We start from the raw sequence: 22,698 nt of genomic DNA, 5'->3' as shown, positions 1-22,698 counted from the left end.
CCCATCTCTACCAAAAATACAAAAATTAGCCAGGCGTGGTGGCACACGCCTGTAATCTCAGCTACTCAGGGGACTGAGGCTGGAGAATTCGTTGAACTTGGGAGGCAGAGTTTGCAGTGAGCCGAGATTGCACCACTGCACTCCAGCCTGGGCCACAGAGTGAGACTCTGTCTCAAGAAAAAAAAAAAAAAAGTGACTACAGTATCTTCGGAGTAAATAATCTGAAATCATCTGTTGGAGAAAGACACTTAAAGTTATGAAAAAAGGATAGTTTTTGGATTTTAGAGTGTAATTCTGAAGACAAGATTTTTTATCTAGGTGGGTTACAAATTCATTGTAAAAGAAAAAAATAAAAGTATTTGTGATATTAACTTCAAAATAAAATCCTAGGTGCTCTACCAAGTTAAATCATTATGTAATAATCATGACACTGATATGATTTACCAGGAAGATTTTCACTTTGGAACAAAATTTTAAGTGATTTATTCGGCACTAAAATTTACATCGACTTATTCTGTTGCTATCAAAATTATACAATGACAAAATGTTTCCTGGTAGAACAGGACACAAAGGATAACTCACAGAGCTAGGAAGATACAGTAGGATAGAACAGGCATAGCAAGAAAGATGGGGGAAAGCATACTGATGACATCTATGGCAGTGAAGGAAAGAATCTAGATGCTTCCTGGAAAGAATAAAACATTTGAACTTGAACAACTTTATTTAATTTTATATTTTTTAAACTGTACCTTTTTTTTTTTTTTTTTTTTGAGACAGGGTCTCGCTCTCTCACTCAGGCTGGAGTGCATGGGCACTATCATGGCTCACTGTAGCCTTAAACTTCTGAGCTAAAGCAATCCTCAGCCTCCCAAGCAGCTGGAACTACAGGTGTGCACCACCATGCCCAGCTAATTTTTTAATTTTTGTAGTGATGGGGTCTCAATATGTTGCCCAGGTTGGTCTCAAACGCCCAGTTTCAAGAGACGTTCCTGCCTCAGCCTCCCAAAATGCTGGGATTACAGGCATGAGCCACCATGCCCAGCCTTACTTTTTCTTAAGTATATATAAACTCAAGCTTTTGGAAGACATACAACTTGTATGAAAGTTTTGTCTGAATTTCTTTTTGAGACAGAGTCTCACTCCGTCGCCCAGGCTGGAGTGCAGTGGCATGGTCTTGGCTCACTGCAACCTCCACCTCTCGGGTTCAAGCAATTCTCCCACCTCAGCTTCCCGAGTAGCTGGGATTATAGGCGCGTGACACCACGCCCGGCTAATTTTTTATATTTTTAGTAGAGATGGGGTTTCATCGTGTTAGCCAGGATGGTCTTGATCTTCTGATCTTGTCTGCCTTGGCCTCCCAAAGTGCTGGGATTACAGGCGTGAGCCACCATGCCCAGCCATCTAAATGTTAAAGTTAGATTTGTTTGTGCTAACATCCTTTATGAAAAAGAGAATAAATATTCCATGTTGGGATGCTTAGAGGTCAATAAAGAATAGTGGGATGAATATGGGCTCTTAACAAAAGGAACAGATCACTAAAATGCCCCCCAGTCTCTATTCTTCTCAGTCTTTTCTTGCCTAATCAAACTTTTATAATTATAAGTGTTCAAGTAAAAGCTAACAAATGAAAAGAGTGCTGAAACTTTATTAAAAAGTCACCCACATAAACTTTAACAACTGCTTTCATTGTACTCAGTGACAGAGCAAGCAAGAAATGAATTTAATTTTCAAATCAAGCTATATATGTATGACATTCAGCTTTCCCAAGAGTCTAACACATTTGAGTAATTGTAATATTTTATAATAAAGACACTATAATTAATTGAATAATGTCATCTTATCTAAGGCACTGATACAGGGGAAAATGAAAAATATATTACCTGCAGTAATCTCCTTGCTTAGCGACCTTGGCCAGGGAGAAAATGCAGTCAACAGTTGCTAGGTGATGCACTGCTTTACACAAGTAGTGATAATGTTCACTGAATTTCCTACAGAAGCAGCAGCAACAACGAAAAGGTGAGCAAACTGATTTCTTAGACCTATAATAGCTCTACAACAAGCAATCACTTTATCAGCTAGTGTAAGCGTACAGATGATTAGCAGGCATTCCTAACAGTTAAGAGAGATGGAGATTACACCAAACAGCCCTACTTTTTAATACAATAATTAAATTATTGAGGCTTCTTTTTGTTTTGTATATAAATGTAAAACAGCTTCTACGTAAAGATATCAACTGTTAAGAACATATCACAGATTTCATCTGACCCTGACATTTGAACTTAAGGTATAACACAAATATAGCAGTCATTTTCATTTCGCTTCAATAACATCATGAAATATTCATGTACATCAGCTTCCCCTGTGCTTCTTCACAGCATCCTCCAAACCTGGAATAACAGTTTCAATACCTTTCTCTCACACTAAACTGGAAGCTTCTTGAGAGCAGATTGTCCATCTGATTAACCCCATTGTAGACATAACATCTAGTTTATAATGTTGGCATAAAATAAACACTGTAATAAATATTTATTGAAGACAAGGGGAAAAGGTACTTTTCTCACTTATCTTCAGTTATCTTATTAATGCATATAAAAACTAAATTTTAGATTTGTTTTTTAAAAGATTATGGTCATTGCCTCAAGTCTTTGGCTACTTAAAACTATAATACCTATTGATGTAAAAGTCTAAATGGCTTTTATTGAAAAACTTATTTGGAAAACACACATGAGTACTTTTTTCTTTTTTCTTAAATTATCCCATTATCTCATATCATAGTATTTCATGTCAATGTGTGTAGTGTCGTATAAATTGTGGACATCTGTATGTAGTGATCAATTGTGGATGTGTGAAGTATACATAATTAACCTACAAAAATGACCCAAAAGTTAATTTTTAAGAAAGACCAGTATGAAGTATCTTTTTAAGTAACAGGAAACATACAGCTGAGCTTAAATCGTTATAGTAACTACTCTGCCTCCAAGAGAGATTAAGAGATTGTTTGATTAAAAAAAAACTTTAAGTAGGTGGTGATAAGTCACAAATTCTTCAAAGATTGGAAAATGAGAAAATGTAATTAACTAACTGTAAATAGGTCCAAAAGGAAAGCTGAAAGGAAAACAAACATTTACTAATCAAAGACTATGAAGAAGCCACTACATTTTTTTCTTTACAACAACCATAAAGATAGGTCATTACCTAAGTTTTGCAAATGAAGTTCAGAGAGAAAAAGCAGTTAGCCTAAAGCAATTGAGCCTAGACTCAAACTGAGCTCCTCCTATCACCCTACCTCACAGTGCAGTTTTACAGACTCCTACTAGCATCTTTTCTTATTTTTGTGCATACATAGAAATAAAATAGAAATAAGGTGCCTACTTTCTACATTTAAAAAATAGTGTAGCTCAGATATTCTGTACGACCTTTTAAAGATGATCCAAAAATGAGAAAAAAGACGACAAACGAACAATAAATGCCTCTCTTAAAAAACATTTGTCTATTGTAGTGTGAGTTTCAGAAATGTTGAGACAGTCTATTTAGTACTGAAATCCAAAGGTTTCTAGAGTGCTTCCTAGCTTGAAAAAGATATCCAGATTACACTACTAGAGTGATGGACTATTCCTATATAATCATTATGACTTTTTAAAACTGTAACTTCTGATTTTTCTAGTATTAGAATAAGGTATTGTACATAAATGACTTTTTCCAGATACTAGGAACAACATTTTAATTATCCAGCTTTATTTCTGTGTTTTTTTGTGAACTGAAAAATATATTCACAGTGTACTATATACTTATTTGCTGAGTAGATAGAACATAATGAATACAACTTATCTATTTCTCACTGAATTAAAGTTCATCAAAACAAATAATATGATTCCCACCGTGTTAGAATCTGTGCAAAACCCCAAACACAAAAGGGACAGGCCCCTGGCATCAGACAGGCAGCCCTCAGTCACCACTTTAAAATGTGGAGGGAAGTGGGGATGGCTAAGGGATCGAAAAAAAATAGAAAGAATGAATAAGACCTAGTATTTGATAGCACAGTAGGATGACTATAGTCAATAACTTAATTGTATATTTTGGAATGGCTTAAGGAGTGTAATTGGATTGTTTGTAACTCTAAGGATAACTGCTTGAGGGGATGGATACCCCATTCTCCGTGATATGCTTATTCCACATTGCATGCCTGTATCAAAATATCTCATGTACCCCATAAATATATACACCTACTATATACCCACAAACATTTAAAAATAATTTTAAAAATAATAAAATAAAATAAAATGCTCCCTAGTTTTGAAGATGCCACATGTTGCACTGGCCTAACTGTCCTGGGTGTTTAGAGTTAAGAGTCACCCTAAACCCGGAGTGGCTGCTCACTGACTTTGCCTTGTTATTCCTGCTCTGGCTTCGACTTTATGTTTTCTTTCCTTTTTTCCTTTTTTTTTTTTTTGAGACGTAGCAGTCTCGCTCTTTCACCCAGGCTGGGGTGTAGTGGCACGATCTCAGCTCACTGTAACCTCCACCTCCCAGATTCCAGCGATTCTCCTGCCTCAGCCTCCAGAGTAGCTGGGATTATAGGCGTGCACCACCACGCCCAGCGAATTTTTGTACTTTTAGTAGAGACAGGGTTTCCCCATGTTGGCCAGGCTAGTCTCGAACTCCTGGCCTCAAGCAGTCCACCTGTCTCAGCCTCCCAAAGTGCTGGGATTACAGGCATGAGCCACTGCACCTGGCCATGGCTCTGACTTTAGATCTGACCACTCACTGCCCTCTTGCACTGTGGCATATGCTGTCCTTGTTCTAATTACTGACCCATCCGGTCCTCCTATCTAGGCACCCTCTCTTTTGCCAGAAAGCAGCCACATTTGCTGTTTCTGCCCTTGCCTCTTGGGACATGAGCATCAAAGCTTTAGCAGTAACAAATGATCAGTTTTTTTCCTCACTCTTTCCCTCCTTCTCAGATCCTGCCCAGGTCCTCAAGACCCTAATTTGCTACTACTCAGCAGCTTGACTTGAGGGTAGCTGTCTCTGATGATCTAATGTTTAAAATGGAAATGAGTTAACACTGCTCTTAGTGGGTCCCATTTCAGTTACAACAACAAAAAAGCAGGGAGAGATAAAGTAATTATTTTCATATGAACAACAATGTTCCTTCTGATGTCAATGGTATAAATAAGACATGAATACAATGAAAAACTATCAAAAACCTATAACATCATCATAACTCTTAAAGAAGCCTTGACTTCTTGGTCTTTGTCCATTTGATATACTTTGCCAAACTTCAGGGAGATTATCCATACTTAGAAAAATGGTAAGCTGAAAAATGGTCAATGCAGATAACAATCTGATTGACTGGGTTTACAGCAAAACAACAAGCAATTTTATCACTATGCTACCAACCAACTTAAGGATGAAGTCAAGACACTATGATTTAACCTCTGGCCAAAAGATATTGCTGAGTTCATAAGAAGCAGATGAAGACACTTGGGTTCTAAAGCTGTTATGGTGTTATGATGACTACAGAAGTTTACCATCAAGTGTTGCTCAATGATATCTGAAGTTAATAAAAATTGAAAATATTTTATTTGCAAATGAATTTCTACAATTTTTTATTATATATTACAATTCAACTTTTAAATAATTTGCAATTGAGAAGATTACTGAATATACACAGTGCATCTTCTAGAACAAAAAATAAAAGAGAGACATGTTTCAAGGGAGGATTTACTCCACAGCAGTGTCTACAGCCTTAATTTCTGGCAACATTTTGATCAAAAGTAATATGACTAATACACAACAGTTAGTACCTCAGTAAGTGACAAATACATTTGTAATGCTGGTATTCAGTCCTCTGATGTCAGGTTCATTAAGGTTAATCACTTTTTTAATGATATCACAGTCACACCATCTGGCACCTCAATAAACACTGTACATAACAATCAATGCTGCTCTCAAGTGGGGGCTCTAGCTGCAAAATGCTCTAGCTAAATTTCAGCCAATATTCTTTTTTTGGATAAAAACTTTAATGCATTTTTCTTATTCTGAAAGTAATATATGTACATTACAGGTACTTCTGAAATCGTGCTCAGTCATCCCTCGGTATCCATAGGAGATTGGTTCTAGGACGCCCTGCAGATGCTAAAATCCAATATGCTCAAATCCCTTACATAAAATGGCAAAGTAGTTGTATATAACCTATGTACATCCTCCCATAGGCTTTAAATCATCTCTAGATTACTCATAATACATAATACAATGTAAATGCTATAAATAAATAGCAGTTATATTGTACTGTTTCAGAAATAATGACAAGCGGAAAAAAAAGCCTGTATATGTTCAGTATAGATGCTACCATCCTTTTCATTCCTCGAATATTTTCAATCTGCAGTTGGTTAAATCCATGGATGCAGAATTCACAGATATCAAGAGCCAACTGCATTTGCAAAGGAAAGAAATTAAAATCACCAGTAACCTCACCATCCAGAAATAATCAGTAAATGTTTTGAGTCTATATATATATATACACATACACATATATGTTCACATGTACATAGGAATAGATATTTCTCCAAAGATATACACATGGCCAATAAGCATATTAGTAATACAATAAGCATATATAATCTTTAAAATATAGAAGTCTGTATGCTGTGCATTATGTGAATATACACATATAAAATTATATCATACTTTTACTTTTTTACATCATTTTCTTCACTTAGTAATTAAGTATCATATGCTTCTGTGACATTATATTTACTGTTAGCTCACTCTTTGCAATCTCAATTATAGCCTAGAGATAATATAATAAACTCCTGGGTCAACCTAGTAGAAGGCCAAGTCAGAAGGCTGATACAGTAAGAATGGTTTGAGGTAATAATGGGCTATTAGAAGACAACATAAAAAGGGACAAATCAAAGAAACACCTCAAAGGTGGAAAAAGACAATCAGAAATTTGATAACAGGTTGGGCATGGCGGCTGGCACCTATAATCTCAGCACTTTGGGAGGCTGAGGCAGGTGAATCACTTGAGCCCAGGAGTTCAAGATTATGCTGGGGAACATAGAGAAACCCTGTCTCTACAAAAACACTTAAAAATTAGCCAGGTGTGGCGGTGCATGCCTGTGGTCCCAGCTTCTAGGGTGCTGAGGTGGGAGGACTGCCTGAGCTGGGGAGGTAGAGGTTGCAATTAGATGATTGTACCACTGCACTCCAGCCTGGGTGGCAGAGTGAGACCAAAAAAAAAAAGAACTTGATAACAGATAAAGGGACCAAAGGGAAGAAAGAATCAAGAATAACACCAAGATGATTAGCCTGGGAGTACTGAACTTTCTTTAGTCTGGAATAATGACAGAGAATAGAAGCCAGATCTATGAAATTATGTATGGTCTGAATAGAGTGAACAGGAAACTACCTCACCAAATCCCAGGACCCTTCTAGAATGTGAGTCCTTGAAGACTGAAAGGTGTAATTTTAGTTCAGTTTTCACATTCTCAGTGGTAATACTAAGGAAAAAGCCAGGAGAACTGAAAGACTCAAAGGCTCTGAAAACCCTTAAAATAGAAAATTGAAAGTGAAATAGAAAAGAAACTGAATAGACAAAATTTCCATCCCTACATTCAAGATTCTGAGTCAAGATAGTCTCAAAAGATTTAAGTAAATTGGAATCTCTTCCTGGTCTTATAATTCAAGACTCCTCAGGGCAAAAAGATTGGTACCAACTTACTTCCTTGTAAAAATTATCACATATCTTTTTTGTTTTTTGTTTTTTTCATTTCATTTCAGGTTGATTACTTGAAATACAATAAAGCTCCCTGAAGGACATCACTGAATTTTTAGTGTTTAAGGTTGTATTTATTTATTTGAGACAGAGTCATGCTCTGTTGCCCAGGCTAGAGTACAGAGGCACAATCTCGGCTCACTGCAACCTCTGCCTCACCGGTTCAGTGATTCTCTTGCCTTAGCTTACTGAGTTAGGTGGGATTACAGGTACATGCCACCACACCCGGCTAATTTTTGTATTTTTAGTAGAGACAAGGTTTCACCATGTTGGCCAGGCTAGTCTTGAATTCTTGGCCTCAAGTGATCCACCCACCTCGGCCTCCCAAAGTGCTGGGATTACAGGTGTGAGCCACTGCGCCCGGCCTGTTTACAGTTTTAAAGTAAGAAACTAACAGAGATGTATTTAGACTGATGCCTGCAGGCTCACCATGGCCAGGCTGGCAAAGGCCACATACCTGGCTGCCAGATGGCTGGGGCTGAATCTGGGCTCCAACCCTTACCCTTAGAAGATTAACTTCTTATTTCTGAATCTCACTTTATTCATTTGTAAGTTGGGTATGATACTTAGCCTCACAGGAGTCACATGAAAAATAATGAGTTTATATATAAAGTACTCAGACCAGTGGTGGCCTAGAGCTGGCTCCTATGGACTCATGAAAATCAACTGTACACATCTCTTCCCAACTCCAGTCCAGTGGTAGCTTCACATCAGCCCTGGTGGGAGTGTTTACACTTCAGAAACCAGCAAACTCTACAAACGTGACTGCCCTTCCAAAGAGCTGGCTATTAACCATTCGCCAGCACACCATGACTTAAAACTGACAATATAAATATACGACTATCAATAAATCCAGAATGTGAGACATTCTTTGAGATAATGGCAAGGAATCTTCAAAAAATACCATGGTAAAAAAAAACAAAAAAAATGGCAGGCAATTCTAGGTTCAAATAGACTAAAGAAGCATAATTACCAAATGCAACATGTAAAAGTTGATGACGTCTTTCATTTTAAAATCTAAAGGGAGGGCAACATTGGAAAAATTCAAGAAATTCAAATACATTCACAAATTAATGTTAATTTTTTTAGATGTAATAATGGTGTTAAGATTACATAGTAGAATGTCCTTATTTTTAAAGATGCAGGTCTAAGTATTTAGGGGAAAGTGTTATGATGTCTAAAACTTACTTCCAAATGTTTCAGGAAAAAAATACATGAGAGATAAAAAGCAAATGTGGCAAATGCTAACATGTGATGAACCTAGGTGAAGGGTATATAGGTGGTCATCTTAACTTTCAGTAGCTTTTAAGAATATCTTTCGGGCTGGGTGCAGTGGCTCAAGCCTGTAATCCCAGCACTTTGGGAGGCCAAGGCAGGTGGATTACTTGAGGTCAGGAGTACAACATCAGCCTGGCCAACATGGCGAAACCACGTCTCTACTAAAAATACAAAAATTATCTGGGTGTAGCAGTGGGTGCCTGTAATCCCAGCTACTCAGGAGGCTGAGGCACGGAGAATTGCTTGAACCTGAGAGGTGGAGGATGCAGTGAGCTGAGATCGTGCCATGGCACTCCAGCCTAGGTGACAGAGCAAGACTCAGTCTCAAAAAAAAGAAAAAAAGAAAAAGAAAAAAAAAAGAAATAAAATCAGACAACACATGTACTCAACTATTTTATGGTGGGTCACAAGCTGTAATCTCTATTTTCTTTTTGATGGGAAGATTTTTCCAGTCTGTTTCTCATAGCAAAAAGTCAGATTATATTTTTCAGTGTAAACTCACTCTAGAAAATCAAGCCATTCAGCACTGCAGTCAAGGACTAGCTGCTCCCGGAGCTGATTCAGATGTCTGTAATTTTCTACAACAAAAGGAGAGTGAAACCGGCTCACAGCTTTTGTGCTAGAAGACAGGAAAAAACATAAATAGGAAATCAAGGTTAGTAAAAAATCTGAAATGCCATCACTTTAGAAAATAAAAATAGTTATTTATTATTCTCTGATGAACCTTGAAAATAAACAGCTGTAAATAGAAGAACATTCTTTAATTATGGTCCTGAACTCTACTGATTTCAAAGAACATGACTTTGCTCAGGAAGCCTTTTAAAATGCATTTCAAATTATACCCATATGGCAAAGTCAGAGTTTAGAACTTTTATTTCATAGGCAAAAAGTTTTTTTCTTTAAATTATACTAAGTGAAAATGCTCTTTAAAAAAGATCAGAAGCAAATATGGTAAAAGAAAGTATGATAAAGCTAGGAGGTAGATACATTGGTGAAAGTTATATTATTCTTTGTTTTATGGGCTTTTCTGTATGACTGAAGTATTTCAGAGAAAAAAGAAAAATAAAAAGCATTACAAAGAATAGCAATGCATTAATTCAGGAGGTAATTAAGAAAGAGATCTTCAGGATACTGTGATCTGTGCAGATTCACAGTGGCTCTGGATGGGAAGAAATACCACATGCTCCCCATCTGGGCTTAAGTATCATCTCTGCTCTCCGTTCAGTAGCTAGAGCACAACAGGGGATGCCATGGGTCCCCAGTCAGAGAAGCCAGGTCGAGGCTCTGGTCCTGCTACTTACTAACTATGTGATTTGGGGCAAATGAAACAGACCTTCTCTAAATATCACTTTCCTCATCTATGAAACGGGGATAATAATATCTACCTCATAGTTACTGTTGACAGGATCAGACAACACTCACGAGAGCGCCTATAAGTATTCAATAAAAATTAGTTGTTTTGTGGTGGTGGTGGTTGCCATTGCTGTTAATGCTGTCATTATGATAAGTCTTCAAGAAGAAAAGGTCAACGCATCTGGTCTTTGTTTGTTCCCCAACTCTGGTAACACACTGTTGCACTTTAATTTGCCAAGTTGCTGGATTAGGGGTGGGCCTTTTGCATTCAAAATCTGACTCTCGATGTTCTAACCCATCTCTGTCAAAACCCTATGGCCCAACAGATAAATTGCAATGAACCTTTCCCAAACTATCTTATCTGTTGATTCAATTTACATTACTAACATTTGAAAGATGGTGTCACTGATTTATGCCTTGCTTGTTGCTTTAAAATTGTATCATCTAGACTTCTATGCCAACATATTTATCAAAGCTTTATCTTCTGGAAAAACTCATTTAGTGAGATATTTCGGTTATTGTTGTAGACAGACTAACATGGTTTTTGGTAATTTCTCTTCATAATGCATATTTCATTCATTAGCTGTGATACAGGACAAAAGCAGATAAAGGAAAGAATGTCTGCAAAAAGAGAAAACAACATCCCCTAGAATCAATAATACTCAAATCTAAAGTACAGCTTCTGGTAGCATTTAAAAAAAAAGATGGTATTAGAACGAAAGAAATCCATGCCTGTGCCTTCAGCATCTGATGATGTGGCAATGGATAATAAACATTTTCTTTTTAAGTTAAAATAATAAATTACTGGGAGGCCAAGACAGGTGAATCACTTGAGTTCGAGACCAGCCCCTGGCCCACCCCTAGTGAAACCCCGTGTCTACTAAAATACAAAAAAAATTAGCCAGCAGTGGTGGCAGGTGCCTGTAATCCCAGCTACTTGGAAGGCTGAGGCAGGAGAATCACTTGAACCCGTGAGGCGGAGGTTGCAATAGGCTGAGATTGCGTCACTATACTTCAGCCTGGTTGACAAAAAGAGACTCTGTCTTAAAAAATATATATATATATTATATATGTATCACTATATATTTTTTGTATATATGTATATTATATGTGTAATAAATTAATCAGTCATACATTACGTCAAAATTTCCCTTCATCCTTAAAACAGAATGCCTGTACACTATTACCAGTTACTGGTCCCTCTTCTACCATCTTAGGCAAATGTACCATTTTCATCTCATGTTTGTGCAACTTATTGATAACAGTACTAATAAATATTCCACAAAGGATACTACTCACAGCTGTATATACTTCCCTAATACCTTGTCTTTAAATGAGTCCTCTCTTGGAGATTAATGTCTAACCAAGGAGAAAAGGCAGAGTCCCATTGTGGTTCTCTAAATTTGTTTTTGATTAATTTATTTTCATCAATTCATGATCCAGGTTATAAAAAAAAGATGTAAAGAATTACAATAATTATGTGCCAAGGAAGGCATTAAGAGTAAAGAATGTGGAGTTCGGTGAGGTAGAAAATGAAATTGCAACTTCTTGTAAGAAATGTCAGGCATAGCATTCACCATGAAGTAAAAGCAACTAAATTAATCTTACAATTGAAGGTTCCTCAACTTTTCTTCCATGTGTATCCTGTGCTATAAGAATAAAACAGTAATTTACAAAATAAGAAAACAAATGTGTAAAAATAAGATACCTTTTTGAAAAATGTTTTAAAATCAATGATAAAGAGTTAAAAATAGTGATCTCCTTGGTTAAAAGTTCCCTAAGAAAGGGCAGGGCACAGTGGCTCACGCCTGTAATCCCAGCACTTTGGGAGGCTGAGGTGGATGAATCACCTGAGGTCAGGAGTTTGAGACCAGTCTGGCCAACAGGGTGAAACCCTGTCTCTACTAAAAATACAAAAATTAGCCGGGGGTAGTAGTGCATGCCTGTGGTCCCAGCTACTCGGGAGGCTGAGGCACAAGAATCCCTTGAATCAGGGAGGTGGAGGTTGCAATGAGCTGAGATCATACCGCTACACTACAGCCTGGGCAACAGAGCAAGAAAAAATAAAAATAAAAAGAACTGCTTTTAATTTCAAGAACGTGGCTACTATGAGCCCAGTAGCACACAGATATACAGATGTCATTATAATTCATTATAAGAAAAAAATGTATTTTAAACCTACCTTCCAACCTTTACCCAATCAGTTGGTATACAAGATACAGCAGAGTTCTTTATTTCGATCATAAACTAAAACAAATACAAATAAACAGATATTTAGATGAGTAACCATTATATATTTTAAAGCTTTCCCCAAATTGTGGTATAACAATTTATTATATATTGTTAAACACTCAAAATAAGTCCAGAATTGTTTTTCATACTGTATATATGTCAATACAGACAAATACTATTAATTAAGGGTTCAATACTTGAGACAAAGTACAATTTGTGTTGTGTAAAACATTTGTAATACTTGGGCTTTCATGTTTCTAATATTGTTATACATATACTCTGAATGATGGTTTTTTCATTAACCATCTCTTTCATTTATTAATACTCACTTAAGAATTCTATTACTCATAAAAGATTGAATTTCTAAGCATATAAGATTTTAAAATATTCAATTAGTAGATGTTACACCGGTCTGAGATATGATCCTCCCCTATTCTGAACAGAGAAGATTTTTAGATAGTTTTTACCCAAGGAACTGAAATCCTCTAGAAGTATCTTCACAGGAAAGCACTGACTTCCCTAACTATAAAGAGAAGAAAATATTTCTTTCCGTATGAGAGTTTTCTTTAAGTTTTCACTGATATGAACCATAATATCTTTTTCTTATTTTGGTGGGTACAGGGTAGTTGTATATATTCATTGGTTACATGAGATAGTTTGATACAGGCATGCAAAGCATAATAATCACATCAGGGTAAATGGGGTATCCATCACCTCAAGCATTTATCTTTTGTGCTACAAATAATCCAATTATACTCTTTTGGTTATTTTAAAATGTACAATTAAATTATTGATTATAATTACCGTGTTGTTAACCAATACTAGGTTTTATTCATTTTTCCTGTTTCTTTTTTATCCATTAACCATCCCCTCATCCTCCCCACCCTCATTACCACTACCAGTTTCTGGTAACCATCATTCTATTCTGTATCTCCATGAGTTCAATTGTTTTAAGTTTTAATGTTTAGCTCCCACAAGTTAAGTGAGAACATGCCATGTTTGTCCTTTTGCACCGGCATATTTCCCTTAACCCAATGACCTCCATAATCCACCCATGTTGTTGCAAATGACAGGATCTCATTCTTTTTTATGGCTCAATAGTACTCCATTGTGAATACATACTACAGTTTCTTTACCCATTCGTCTGTTGATGGACACTTAGTTTGTTTCCAAATCTTACCTATCGTGAATAGTGCTGCAATAAACACAGCAGTGCAGATATCTCTTTAATATATTAATTTCCTTTCTGTTGGGTATATATCTAGCAGTGGGATTGCTGGATCATATGGTAGCTCTATTTTTTTTTTTTTTTTTTTGAGGGACCTCCAAACTGTTCTCCATAGTGATGGTGGTACTATAATTTACATTCCCACCAACAGTGTACGAGAGTTCCCTTTTCTCCACATCCTCATCAACATTTGCTATTGCCTGTCTTTTGGATAAAAGTCATTTTGAGTGGGGTGAGATAATATCTCATTATCATTTTAATTTACATCCATAATATCTTTAGAGATCCAACTGTGCTCTGCAAATAAGGTTCTCATCAGCCAGGAAGCAAGTAAAGTTCTATCAAACCATTCATTTTTAGCCTTAGTTATATATTACCTCTTCTCAGTGTACTTGCATTCCTGTATTATTACAATCAAATTCAGGCTGGACGCAATGGCTCACACCTGTAATCCCAGTACTTTGGGAGGCTGAGGTGGAGGGATTACCTGAAGTCAGGAGTTCAAGACCAGTCTGGCCAATGTGGTGAAACCCCATCTCTACTAATAATACAAAAATTAGCCAGGCCTGGTGGCAGGCACCTGTAATCTCAGCTACTCAGGAAGCTGAGGCAGGAGAATCACTTGAGCCCAGGAGGTGGAGGTTGCAGTGAGCCAAGATCGCGCCACTGCGCTCCAGCCTGGGCGACAGAGCAAGCCTCTGTCTCAATAAAAAACAAAAACAAAAACAAAATTCAATGATTCATTTAAATAAATTTCTAAAAACCCATTTTGAGTGGAATGGAACCCTAGAAGCTGTGTGGTTGTAATTTTGAGAGAGCTATGAGAACTTTTTCATATTTATCAGTTTTATTATATGCACATAACTTCAGGTATTTATAATGTTCATATTAATAACAGTATCAACATGGTTCTTGAGTTTATTTTTCCCATTAATAGAAATACTGTAGTTTTTACATTAATTATATTAAGAATTAGTGGCTAATTTCCCTTAGAAAAATGTTTTGAACTAGTGATGCCCTCATGTACAGAGAATTAATACAGTTTCAAATCTGCTACATCCATTTAAATAGTTAAGAGTCAAGAGTCTAAAAAGGCTCATTTGGCTACAAAAAGTAACTTTTGAAAAACCACAAAAAAATATCATTAATGGGAAAGATAAAACCACTTTTAAACTGTGCTAAATAATTCTGCTATTTTAAAGTGTTCTACCAAAAGAGATGTTGGCCTTTTTATAAAATAATTCTGGAAAGAGCTCTGCTAAAGGCAAACAGCAAAATTCAGGAACAGACTGATTGGATCACTGATATTTGGGAAGGACATATCCAGATGCATAATGACTAACAGAGCTCCACAGGAGTTACTACCTAAGTGATGACGGACATTTTGAACAAGGAGCACCTTGGGAACAGTTTGGACCACAACTATTCAATCTGTAAGTATCAAAAGTGCTACTCTAGGACCACAATCGCTACAGCGGGCCACCATATACAGAGCCAATACAGTGCCAATACAGTCGGGAAAACAGCGGGAGTCAGGAAGGCACAAGTTAAACCCCTCTGGTCACGTCCTCAGACAGGGGCTGGTCCTTGGACTGATCCTGAATGTCCCTTTTCCTCACTCAGCAGTCCTCGGAATTTCAGCCTGGGTTCCTCCTCAGAGTGGTCATCTGCTAGCTTTTCTTCTCTTCTACAGCGATGATGAGATACAAAATTTTTTCTCTAGCTATTCTTTTTTTTTAACATTCTAAGAATGAACAGGTAGGCCTTTGGTTTAAGAATTTTGTTACTAAAGAAAAGAAAACTAACATAGAAAAATAGCATACATTCCAGTAATCTTAGAAAGCTCTCACAGCAACTTTTCCTGCTTTACAGTTCCTGACTTTGTTTCTTAGGTGTTGATATGAGTAGTCTGCCTTGATTCATTATAGCAATCTCTCATATTCTTCTCCTGGGACCCAATTCTGTCTTAGTTAAATGTCAGATATTGTTACTCAATCTATATAGCCTGTGGTATCACCGGGCTGGCAACATCACTAGGTTTGCCAAAATTCTTACTCACTCCAGAAACTGCTGTTTTCTCCAGCACCACACTTAACCCATTTCTCCACTCCCCACTTTTCATTCTCTTAATAATTTAAGCATTTTTTACTATATTTTAAACCTAAGTAAAAAGTACTCAGATTTAACAGATTATTTTCCACATTTTAAACATAGTAAACAGATATTTGGATATGCTGCGTGCTGTCAATGAATAAAACTCTTTCTAAAGATTTTTTTCCAATATTTTTCTTTTTCCCTTAGTAATAATAATACTTATCAGTACTGCCCCCAATGTAAATATTGCCCCTTTTCCATTCCGTATTTGATTCAAGGTTAAGAGATAATTGGTCTATATTCATAAAATATGATAGAGACTGTAACAGAAGCAGTAAACTATGTAAACTTCTGCTTTCATTACATACATACTTTCATAGATACATACATACATTACATAATACATAATAATGTATGTATATTATTACATAAAAATATAAAGTTTCTACTTTCATTAATTTCTTCTAAGCCAATACTTACATAGTCAGAGACAATAAGGCATCATACAATAAGGTTTTAGTATTCTAATGAGTATATAAAAGCTGGGAAGAGAGGTGAAAAATGAATGTTGTCAAAATAACACTGGATTAACAGACCGGCACATTTATCTAATTTTGGTAAAAATAACAAGATCCACATACCATCACATGGATCACATGTGGCTGCTATAATGGGTCTTTTAAGGTTATTACAAAAGCTGTATGTATAGAAATAAAATGTCAGAACAGAAATGTATAAAGAACCACCAATAAATGTAAAATAAGGGTTTTCCACCGTGCCTCCCTCACTTCTCAGAGATAATCATATTTGATGGAGTCTCTTCCTAGTCTTTTAAGTACCTTTAAATAATTTGAGAATACCGTTAGTCTTTTTTTTTTTTTTTTTTTTTTTGACAGGGTTTCACTCTGTTGCCCAGGGTGGAGTATAGTGGCATGATCACGGGTCACAGTAACTTCAGCCTGTCAGGCTCAAGCGATTCTCTACCTTAGTCTCCCGAGTAGCAGCGACTATACACATATTCCACTATGCCTGGCTAATTTCATTTTTATATTTAGAGATGGTGTCTCACTATGTTGCCCAAGCAGGTCTCGAACTCCAGAGCTCAAGCAATCCTTCTGCCTTGGCCTCCCAAAGTGTTGAGATTACAGGTGTGAGCCACTATAGTCTTTTTTAAAACAGAATTTGATGAAAACAAGTTTGAATATTTAGAATTCCTTTGGTGTTCCAATGAATGGAATCATTAATTTTCAAAAGGTCTTATGAAAGTAATTTTGTGTTAACGTTCTACTAAAATCCTAGAGAAGATTATTAAAAACCAACAATAATCCATCTTACTATTAATAACGAAGAAACTTTGTTCCTCAAATTCATCAACTTAACCTAGTAAAGATAAAAGATAACTGATCTTCCTTTCTATATTTTTTAATACAATTAGTTGATCTCCATGCTGTACTTTTTCTTAAACCTCAATGCCACACTCACAATGAATAACCAGTCTACTATCTCTTATGAATTCCTGATAATTTTCTTTCATTTTTACTCAAAAACTACCAAATGAATCCAGGACTGTCTTTCCAAGACTTAAATTTTATTTTGAATACTATGAGCTCTAAAATGTCCAGATTTTGTCAGATAAAATCCATGGTGTTGAGAATCCTTTGTGTTAATATTTGGAATTAATAAATGGAATGAAATGCTGGTATTAACATAATAGAAAGACAAGAATCTGGCAGAACTGGGCTGGATTTGTGCTTCTGACCTTGGGTAACTTATCTAACTACTCCAAACCTGTTTTCTTTCCAACAAAACTAGAATGACTGACCCTTTTTGGCATTGTTACAAGAATTAAATAATATATGTAGGCACCTACCACTGTTCTAGACTTTAACAAGTACTTGATAAATGGTAACTCTATTACTATTATTGTTATTATATGAGTAGTATAAGCATAGCACTTGATGATTAAAAAGCACTTTCATGTATTTTAACTTAATTGGTCTCCATAATAGTCTTATAACAGAGGTAACTCTTCCATGGTCATATAGCATGTAAATGGTAGAACTGGCACTTACACTTAGCTTTCTCCACTGTAATACCAGGCAGCCACTTTTCTACTACATATCTTTTATTAAGGTAACTAAAGCAAAGTTCATCATTTGATTTTAAACCAATAGCCAGAATGGTGGCCTTTAGGCCAATTTTCACTTTGCAAGGTCATGACTGCATAGTAAAAACAAGAACTACAATTAAATATTTCGTACTTGTCTGTTCAGACAATAAACTTAAGTATAAATATTGTCAAATCATTTTTCTATTATATAGAGCTCCATGTGGCATTGTGAATGTCTGCTGAGTATAATATCTTAATAATTGTAGTTCAGAAGACAGGTTGACTTAATGGGTAAATCTATGAAATAACACAAGACAAACATTTTAATGAATATTCTCTATTAATGTAGAGCTTCTTATTTCAAATAACTATACAATCAACAATCTTTTGGCAAAACACACAAAGCAATGTAAATGTTAAAAATTTTGATTTGAAATTAAGTTCTTCCCCACCAGAAAAATATCTATTTTTTAAAATCCTGAATAAAATGCTCACTCTATAGAAGTTATCCATAAGTTTCCTAATTTGGTATTTTAATAAAACAGAATTTCTCAAACTCCCTCTGTTTGAATCTTCATATTTTATTAAACATAAGATATAGGAGTAGCATGCCTCAAGACTCAGAATAAGACTGAAAAGTACAACCATATTTAAAAGGCATACTTCTTCCTTTTCTGGTTCTCATTCAGACACTACTATCAAACTTTAAACAGAAGTACACACCCCAAGAAACACATTCTAAACAGTACCATAATTTTATGGAAGACTCACTAAGTGTAGTTTTTCACTCTAGATTTGTTTTTTTAGCAGCTATACTCTTAACTTTAGGAGGAAGCCCCGCCATTTAATCACTATATGAGCCAATCAACACAGGTGGCCAACTTTGTATTATTTCATCATCTGTAAGGCAGGGATCAAAGACTAACTTCTCTTTCCTGGATTTAGAACAAATGAATTCTATAAGTTGCTATTCATAATAATCGAGATTTTCTATAATATAATTTTAACAGATAATGCTAATACACATATAACATTAAGTTGCACTACTTTCACAAGAGACTAATAAAACACCATCATTAAAATAATTCTTATCAAAACAAGTTATTACAACATATTTCCAAGGAATAAAACAGAAAATTTGAAGAGATAATACATATCCTATCCTCAGATTTTTATTTACATTTTAAAATAGCTTTTCTACTAGAGGAAAACTAATAGAAAATAAAAGTAGGTTTGACATTACCTCCTGTCCTGATACTGTCACATATTGTGCAGAAGGATTTTTTAGTATTTTTCGTATTTCTTGCAAATGCATTCGGATCTTGTCACTAACACCTTGAATTTCATCCTTCCTCTTTTTTATTAAAGGGAAGTCAGAAAGGTCTTTAAATAATTCAGTTTTATCCCCAACTCTAAAAAATCAAAAAATGCAAATACATATTCGAAGTTTATTGATTAGAGCAGTTATCGTTTATTTTTCATAGTGTGATGAAAGAGGAAAGCACTGGAAGTCAGGGAAATGAGGTTCCAATTGTCACTAAGCACTTATGGGCTTGTTTTTTAACTTCTCTGAGGATGGTCAAAATTACCCTAATATCATTTTCACTTTTTAAGTTCATGATTCCCATGGTAAAACCAAGAGATACATTATTTGTTGTTTGCCTATGCAGAAAACAAAGACAAATGTAAATGTCAAATCCTATTTCATTTATATAGAACGTTTTGTGCAATATGTTATAAAAGAACTACCTTTTAAAGGATAACTTTGCTTTTACAGATTCTAAATATAAGGACATCTCTGGAAATATAGGAAATGAGTACAAGATATCTGACATTCATTTTGGGGTTAATAATCTACTACTGCTTGGCTTTGCCTGTGTTTTACCTTTCCATCATCTGACACCTGGGGGAGTACTATATCTGTCCTAGATGGTAAACTGCCTAAATTTTAGATAGCAAGTATTCCAACTGTAGTGTAACACTTTTAAGGTCCAATCACATTTCTAATTATATATGTACTCATTCAACTTCTAGTAAACATTAAGAATCCACAAATCAAATGGCAAATGCACTGGAGTATACTGACTGCTGAAAAAGAAGAATTTAGGGTCTGGTACTTACTTGGCAGCTTGTTCATTGAGTATCTTTAAGTAATGCTCCACTGGACTGAGGAGTTCAGGAATTTCTAAAATAACGGTGCGGAGCAAGTCTGACTGAACGTGGGAATTAACAGCAGGTATTATTGCTTGAAATTCTGACTTTAGGTGATATAAGGTTTTGACAATCAAGAAGAACTCTTGGGTAGAACACTGAAAATAGAAATTTTTTTACAAAATAGCATAAGATACATGAAAATGAAGTTTAACTAGTGATCTTTTAAAGTTAGAATCAGATTGAGGAAATTTTAAATTTTCTATTAACTAATTAGTTGAAATAAAATATCACTGATATTTTCTAAATGAGGTTAAATACTATGTAATATTTTAAAAGCATAAAGAAAATAATTTTAGCCAAGGAAAACAAAGCCAATACTTGTTTAGTATTTTTTCATTTTAAAATAGCATAAACCAAATAGCAAAAATAGGTTAAACAAGCTAAAAAATGTGAAGGATAATTATCTGTAAGACATAACAAACACAAGGCAAAATTCTCCCAAACATAATAGGCTCTTACAAATTGACATGAAAAAGATGAATAATCCAAAGAATAATGGCTAAACAAACTGAATATGCAGCTCATAGAAACAGTCAGTATGTACATGATTATCTTCATATACAACTAAAGACAAGCAAATTAGAAATACAGGATAGCATTTTTCACTTATCAGAATGTCAAATATTTAAAAGCTCCACAATAACCATGTAACAGGATTTAAAAAAAAGAAAAAGACACTTTTATATACTATTAGCAGAGGACTAACCTTTTTGAAAAACAACTTGGCATGTCTTCATAATAATAAAGTGCATATAACCCTTTGAATAAACATCACTTTAAATAATTTATCTAAAATAGACTAACAAATAGTGAAAAACATGTCTGAATATTCACAGTAGCACTGCTTATAATTTAAAAAGATAAATAAGAAATAAATATCCATCAATTGGGATCTTATTAGGAAAAACTCATGCAATGTAATACTATGAAACAGCTAAAAAAATTTAAGATGTTTGTATCAGTATAGAACTCCATAATTTCAACATACATTGAATATATATAGTATGTTTATATCATATACCACATAGCCCATATATGTATATATTTTTATGTATTTACATGGTAATACTTTCTTTGTGATTCTTTAAATGATATACATTTTTCTATATAAATAGAAAAATCTAAATATCAATAAAAATTTTAGGAGGTAACACATGTGACTTACTCTGGTTACCCTCTGGGTAGTAGGTATGGAGGGGTGGCAGAGGGAGACTTTTTCCCCTTTATTGTATACCCTTGCATACTACTGTAGTTTTTTTTTAACATGAACATTGAATAATTTTTACATCGTAGCTTCTGGTAAACAGAGTAGGTTAAACACATGTGCATCTAATTTCCATCTTCAAACAACAGTTAAGAGATTGTTTAAAAAGGCATAAAACCAGCCAGGCACAGTGGCTCACGCCTGTAATCCCAGCACTTTGGGAGGCTAAAGTGGGTGGATTACAAGGTCAGAAGCTCGAGACCAGACCAACCAACATGGTGAAACCCCATCTCTACTAAAAATACAAAAATTAGCCGGGTGTGGTGGTGCTCGCCTGTGATCCCAGTGACTCAGCTGGCTGAGGTAGAAGAATCGCTTGAACCCAGGAAGCGGAGGTTGCAGTGAGCCGAGATTGCACCACTGCACTCCTGCCTGGGCAACACAGCAAGACTCTGTCTCAAAAAAAAAAAAGGAAAAAACCACACCAGAAAAGAGGACAACAGCAACAATATGTTAGAAGCTATAAAGTAAACGGATAAATAGCGATTGACTTAAAAGACTCAAGGTACTTGAATTTTAAACTGTCCTTAAGGAAAACTGAGACACAATTTACATCAAGAATCCAAAAAGACTTGTGTACCAATTTGGATTCTGCCCTGTGAGGGAACTTCTAAAAATATTAATAATATCTTCCATGAAATAGAAGATACTACAACCACGAAACAAGATGCTACTTTTAAAAAGAAAAAACGTTTGGAGAACAAGAAAACAAAAATTCTTGGAAATTAAAGTATAATAGTAGAAATGAAAAATTTAACAGAAGTGGTAGTAAAGATAGTAAAGTCATCTAAAACCTAGAATTTTATACCCATTCAAACTACCAATCAAATGTGAAGGTAGTAACAACGACAATTTAAAAAAAAAAAAAAAAACACACTTTCAGACATGAATGTTTCAAAAGATTTACTTCCAACATTCTTTCTCAGGAAGATTCTAGAGGATGTACTCCACCAAAATGAAGAAATAAACCAAGAGGAAGACATGGAATATAGAAAATAAAAGATTCAACTCAAGGGAAGTAAAGGGAATTTAAGATAGTACTATACAACAGATACGAGGACAACCAGTCCATACTGGATCAAGTCAGAAGGCTCCAGAAGACAGCTCAGGAAAATAAAACTGACAGAATGTTGACTGAAAAGAAC

At 35.3% G+C, this 22,698-nt stretch overlaps 1 protein-coding gene across 1 annotated transcript in view; it reads right to left on the bottom strand.

Moving 5' to 3' along the window:
• The window catches only part of MSH3 (mutS homolog 3), a 234,120-nt gene that overhangs the window by 90,216 nt on the left and 121,206 nt on the right, over nucleotides 1-22,698 (bottom strand). The window contains exons 14-18 of the mRNA XM_011995562.1: nucleotides 20,197-20,384; nucleotides 19,319-19,487; nucleotides 12,594-12,658; nucleotides 9,561-9,677; nucleotides 1,881-1,988 (exon numbers count right to left, since the gene is read on the bottom strand). Coding sequence (XP_011850952.1) covers nucleotides 1,881-1,988; nucleotides 9,561-9,677; nucleotides 12,594-12,658; nucleotides 19,319-19,487; nucleotides 20,197-20,384 — 647 coding nt within the window. The remainder of the gene's footprint in view (nucleotides 1-1,880; nucleotides 1,989-9,560; nucleotides 9,678-12,593; nucleotides 12,659-19,318; nucleotides 19,488-20,196; nucleotides 20,385-22,698) is intronic.

The sequence above is a fragment of the Mandrillus leucophaeus genome, unplaced genomic scaffold, assembly GCF_000951045.1.
Source record: "Mandrillus leucophaeus isolate KB7577 unplaced genomic scaffold, Mleu.le_1.0 Scaffold491, whole genome shotgun sequence".
NCBI lineage: Eukaryota > Metazoa > Chordata > Mammalia > Primates > Cercopithecidae > Mandrillus > Mandrillus leucophaeus.
The sequence above is the reverse complement of the archived record's forward strand: the minus strand, read 5'-3'. Positions and strand labels throughout refer to the sequence as shown.